Source organism: Notothenia coriiceps, unplaced genomic scaffold, assembly GCF_000735185.1.
Source record: "Notothenia coriiceps isolate Sejong01 unplaced genomic scaffold, NC01 NC01_scaffold00021255, whole genome shotgun sequence".
Classification (NCBI taxonomy): Eukaryota; Metazoa; Chordata; class Actinopteri; order Perciformes; family Nototheniidae; genus Notothenia; species Notothenia coriiceps.
Genome location: NW_011353956.1, coordinates 1 through 5,494, shown reverse-complemented (window position 1 = coordinate 5,494; position 5,494 = coordinate 1). Strand labels below are relative to the sequence as shown.

Sequence of the window (5,494 nt, the reverse complement as noted above, 5' to 3'; positions counted from 1 at the left end):
GGATGCGTGGGCCCCCCGAATAGGTTAAGGGGCCTTTGGCTTTTCTTGCCGGGTGCGGTGCCCCCACAAATAGAATCAAATTCTGTGGGAAACACTGTCATCACTTTCATGTTATATACTAAATACCTTATTTTCTCCTTTTTTCTCTCATACACGTTCTGCTTTCGGATATCACGCACACAATAAGGCTGTTTTGCTTATACTGCCTTTTTAAATATGAGTTTGTATTTGGAGCAAAGTGCATGTATGGGCAGTTGAGTGCACCCCTGGTATTAATGATTAGACCATAGTAACAGATTCCTAACATGTTGGCCCTGCTGGGGGACATGGTAGTAGTTAATTCAGCCCCACAGCAGTGCTTTGTGTGCCACTTACAATATGAAAAGCAAGGAACTTCCTCTATGGAAGTGAGAGCATTCAAAGTCTGTGGAAGATTGATCGCTTATCTGCATGTGACGGGAAGTGGAGCAGAGAAATCTTCTAAAACCTGGGCTGGCAAAAGCTTGTGAACAACCTGCTCATCTGGTCTGACTCAAAGGGAAGTGGGCTGTGTTTGGAGAGGGACACACAGAGAGAGAGAGAGAGAGAGAGAGAGAGAGAGAGAGAGAGCAGTGCCTGAGGTATCTGTGATGTCAGAGGAGAGGGGGTGGTTAAGGGGCGTGGCCTGCTCAGCTGAAACTCTTGCAACACCTATCTGGCTCCCTGAGAACAGACAAGAGAGAGTATTGTTCGAGGAAGGACTAGCCCTGTGGGAAACTCTAAAGATTCAATACAAACCGGAGGGAATCCAGCAGGGATTTAAAAACCAAAAAACCACGGTAAGCCTTTTTATTGTGTCCAACTACTAGCTGTTTGAAATAGTCAAGGGGTTTGAATGTTTTTATTCTCCTTGTGCTCCTTTTTTAACGTTCTCCTAAATGTGTTGAACCTGCTCTCCAGGCAGTCTGTCACTGTGAGCCACACTGCAGGGAAGTGTAATGTGTTACAGTTGGTGCCAAGTTGAAACATGCTTTGAAAATATGCTCTCTCTGCTTATCGTCATTTCTTACCCCAGGCACAGTTCACCTCCTGGGTCCGATTTTATATATTGAGGTTTTTTAAAGAAGTAATTTAAGTTCTTACCTTTTTAAGAATGGAGTACGGTCAAACAAACATTTTCTCCTACATTAACCTCACTGTTGTGTCTCTTCTTGTTGCCTACATTTGAGCAGTGAAGAGTTGTTTACTGGCTCAGAATGAGTTTATTGAACACACTATCAGTGGAGCAGATGTTTCATCCTGACACACAGAAGCCCTTCCTCTGTTTTCCCTCCACAGCAGAAGGAAATGAGAAACTAGTATAGCTTGCTGCCTGGCTCAGTTTGACTACCTCACACGGGACCGGCTGGCCCGCTGAGCCCCATTCACTGCTTTAGTTGTTTCTTCTAATGTTGCAAGTTAAGCAGAAAAATGGTGCTGAACGGCGTGCTGCTGTGGCTGAAGCAAAATGTATACCACTCATTTGGGAAGCCTTTCTGATTGCATTGTTGCGCTTTACAGCCAAGTTTGTTAATGTCGAGCAACGCCTCATTTTAATCAATAGCCCTGTGTTGTGTATACTCACGGATCTGTCATGTCTCCCTCCCCTCCCCCCCCCCCCTTTATTCCCAACTGTCTCTCTGCAGTTGTATCAGTGGAAGCAGTTAGAGAATCTGTATTTCCGCGAGAAGAAATTTGCTGTGGAAGTGAACGACCCGCACAGGTCAGAGAAAGGTTTCATCTATCTTAACTGATCTTAGTAAGTCCTTTCCCCCTGTTTGTCTGAAGTGCTCCGATTTGAGCTGGCTTCAGATGTCCTTATCTGACACCTTACACACTGTGAAGGGCATCCACAGCCAGCGGGCCAATCGGGACACAGCGTTAATGGCTGGAGCTGCTCTGTTCAATTACTGTTTTCTTGCCGCTTTATTATTCTAATGCTGTTGTAAGACCTCTGCCCTTCACACAGGCTTCCATGTGTCTCTCTCTCAGCCGCCAGAGCTGTTATTAAAACCCACTGTCTGCTCTTCAGTTAATTATTACAGAAACAGCCACACATTGAATTAGACAAACTGTGTTATCTTTGCTTAACCCATCTTAATTAAAGACTTGTTTATCAGCCAGTGTCTGCAGCTGTTTTGTGTCTCAGAGCAGCACTGAACGTTTGTTATGTTGTTGCTATCTTTCTCAGAAGGACAGTGACCAAGCGAACGTTCGGACAGACCGGTCTGGTTATTCACACGTGGTATGCCAGCCATTCTCTGATTAAAACCATCTGGGTGATGGCCATCAGTCAGCACCAGTTCTACCTGGACAGAAAGCAAAGCAAAGTGAGTGTCTGTTGTTTTCTCCTCACACTTTCACTCACCATAGTTCCTGCTGACTCTGATTCAGTTTGAAATCTAATAATACCTTCTAATCTAAGACATCTTAACTTATATCATACAAAGTGACTCACATTGGTGACAGACCAGGGACATGTGTCTGTGTGTTAATCATATTTTTATTTACAATCGGAATACTTTCTTATCCCGCGGCGAACATTTTGTTTTCTGACAGTTGCTCCATTTTGGAATGAAAATAAATCAATAATTGAACATGGAGAGTACGTAGGAAGTCAAAGTCAAATGTCCAATATTAAAAGCTGTTGTTTAAACATAGGAATATTAGATACAAATGTGCACATTATACTTTACAATTTATATAAGATGTTTTAAGGAGGTCACGCATTGACGCTGAGTGTATTGATTGGCTGATAGACACAGTGTGCTTGTGTTCCTCTCTGTATAGTTTACAAGTAATGACACTATCATGAACTTCATTTCGAGTGATTACCTTTATTATGATGTACGTACGAGCTATATTGTTGAGCTGTTTTTCACACACATTGAAACACACTCATCACCTCATTCTCTCAGTGTGACTATGGACTGATTGAAGCTCATGAGGTTATTGTGAAAGTGTGGCAGCATGGTGTGCTGGTGACTGTTCATCATGTGATCGACTGCCTGATCCGGGTCCTATGCTTGTGACTTGTGTCAACAGCGTGATGATGGGAAGTGACAGGCCACCAGTTTAATGTAAATAGATCCTGTGTTACTAAGGGATGTGTTGGAAACTGTTGCTTCATTAGTTTAACATGAATAGAATCACTGTTATTGATTGAGCTTGTGTTTGGTAGATTAAATGATTGGTAGATTAAGTTGAGAGCTTGTAACTCCTCTGAGTAATAAATACTTTGATCCCTATGCTAATAGAACAGGGAGAATAATATAGTTGAACTTGGTGTGCCTATTGTTCTTAAAGGTGGGGTAGGTAATCAACTTCAGAAACACTTGTTGTTATATTCCATGGAATGCTCTTAACATCCCGATAGCAATGAATAAATTAAATGCTTTGACGATAAATGCATAAAAACATGTCATCTGTAAAAAGCACGACCAATCATCTGAGCCGGCCCGGCTAAAATAACTGGATGGCCTACCTGCCTGTCAGCCTTCCATCTGTGCACAAACTTATCTCGTGCCCTCATTGGTCATCTGCGCGTTCGTGTGTGTTGGAGGAGGGGCTCTGTAAGGAAGTCTGAAGGAAGGGGCAGATTTTTTTCGGTTGTGTATTTTCAAATTTTAGCACACTCGAGCTGGTTTTTCCATTCTTACCCACCCTACCTTTAATATTGTTTTTATTTTAGAAAATTATGTGATTCATGATCACATTATTGCTTGGAAATTACAATTTCCATTGAAAAATCATGGTTTGATTTATTTAGTTAATATACTTTTGGTTTGACATTATTGTCGTTGTGTTATATATATTTTTTCTTTATTAATACTGCGGCTCCTCGATTTGGATATTGCACTAATCTGCAATTTTAATAGAATTCCAATCCATTGTTCATCCCCTATTATTACGCCTTGTATGTAGCCTAAGAGAAATCATCTAAGGCTTAAAGCAAAATACAATTCACTAAAGAAACAACATACTATTTTTTAAAAGCCCGAACATTAATAATGCATAACAAAGCCTGCAGTTTGTCCACAGCCTAGATCCCGGTCCGAGTGTTAAGAGCCGGCTGAAGAGGCTGGTGGTCCATGTGTTTGTGTTTATGAAGCATTTACTGAGCAGCTATTATACAGTATGAGCGCTGTGTGATGAGCTCTTCCTGCTGGAGATGGATGAGTGTGCTGCCGCAGTCAAATGAGGTTATTCAGCCACTGTGTCTCTCGAAGGCAGATGGTGTGTCATCCAGGAATAGAGCCCACACTGATTGATGAGAGAGCAACGGGCTTTGAGTACCCAGCATGCAAATGGAGCAGCTCGCTTTTTGCATCGTGCTATCATTAAAATGAAGTACTCCCAATCCCTCCCTCGCTGCTGCTGCTGCTCCACATCCCTCTTTCCTCCTGCTAACTGTCCCTCCTCTTCCCCTACAGTCACAGATGACCACAACCCGGAGTTCAGGAGACATCGCCATGGACCTCACGGAGATCTGCGCCCCGCGGATCATCAAACTCTCCAGCTTAGAGAACCAGCTCATTATGGCCAGCAACGGGAGCCTCATCTCAGCCGGTAAGCAGAACCTGCTAATGTCACATCATCAGGGTGATACTGGTGAGTGATGATTGATTGCTATCATTTCTAGTTAATGAGACGGTTGCTTGTTCCAGGTTCCGCTGACTCTGAAGTCACAGATGAACAGAAGAAAGACAAGGTTGTCGATTTGAAAAATAAACAGAAGAACCTCCAAGAGACGCTGAAAGAGAAACTTGAGGAACTGAAGAAGATCTGCTTGAGAGAAGCAGTGAGTGTCTCTTATTATGATACACGCATATATAGCAAACTACAGGACGAGGAAAACCCCCAACAAACATTACAGCACCTCCCGGAAAAATCCACTCAGCTGACTATTTCTATTGTTTCTAATCTGCAGGAGTTAACAGGCAAGTTGCCCAAAGAGTATCCCTTGGCAACAGGCGAGAAGGCTCCTCCCGTACGCCGCCGCGTCGGGACAGAGTTCAAGCTTGATGACCTTTTCCCCTACGATGAGGTTGGTGTTTCGTTGTGATGTATCAGTGTTATATAAAGTCACTCTTTGTGGAAACACAGTGTTGGATTACCTAGAGATCATGTGACTTGCTCAGGGTGTCCGCGGGGTCTTACAAAGTATTAAAAGTTGATAAATCAATTTAGCAAAAATGAATGCTATTAAAAAGTATTAAACGGCATTTTCCAAGGTATTACATTTTGTAGCTTGTTTTCAATAAGTACCGTAATTTTCGGACTATAAGCCTTTTTTCCCATTTTTCGACGCTGCGGCTTATATAACGGTGCGGCTAATCTATGGATTTGTACAGCTAACGGCCAACACCTTTAACTCTATGGGCTCTATGGCCGGTCCGCGCCCCCCACCTTTAAGCGGCGGGCTCCAGCAGGAAAAGCTGGAGGCCGGAAAAGAGTGAGACAGGTAGCGCGCAAA

The 5,494-nt window shown here is 43.1% G+C and overlaps 1 protein-coding gene across 1 annotated transcript; it reads left to right on the top strand.

Moving 5' to 3' along the window:
- The first annotated feature begins 151 nt into the window (after positions 1-151).
- LOC104953175 (FERM domain-containing protein 4B-like) lies at positions 152-5,117 on the top strand. Its single transcript, XM_010780097.1, has 6 exons — positions 152-818; positions 1,665-1,741; positions 2,210-2,348; positions 4,452-4,587; positions 4,686-4,819; positions 4,949-5,117. Exons 1-6 carry the CDS (start codon positions 630-632, stop codon positions 5,081-5,083), a joined length of 810 nt encoding a protein of 269 aa, XP_010778399.1. The 5' UTR covers positions 152-629; the 3' UTR covers positions 5,084-5,117.
- The last annotated feature ends 377 nt before the right edge of the window (positions 5,118-5,494 follow it).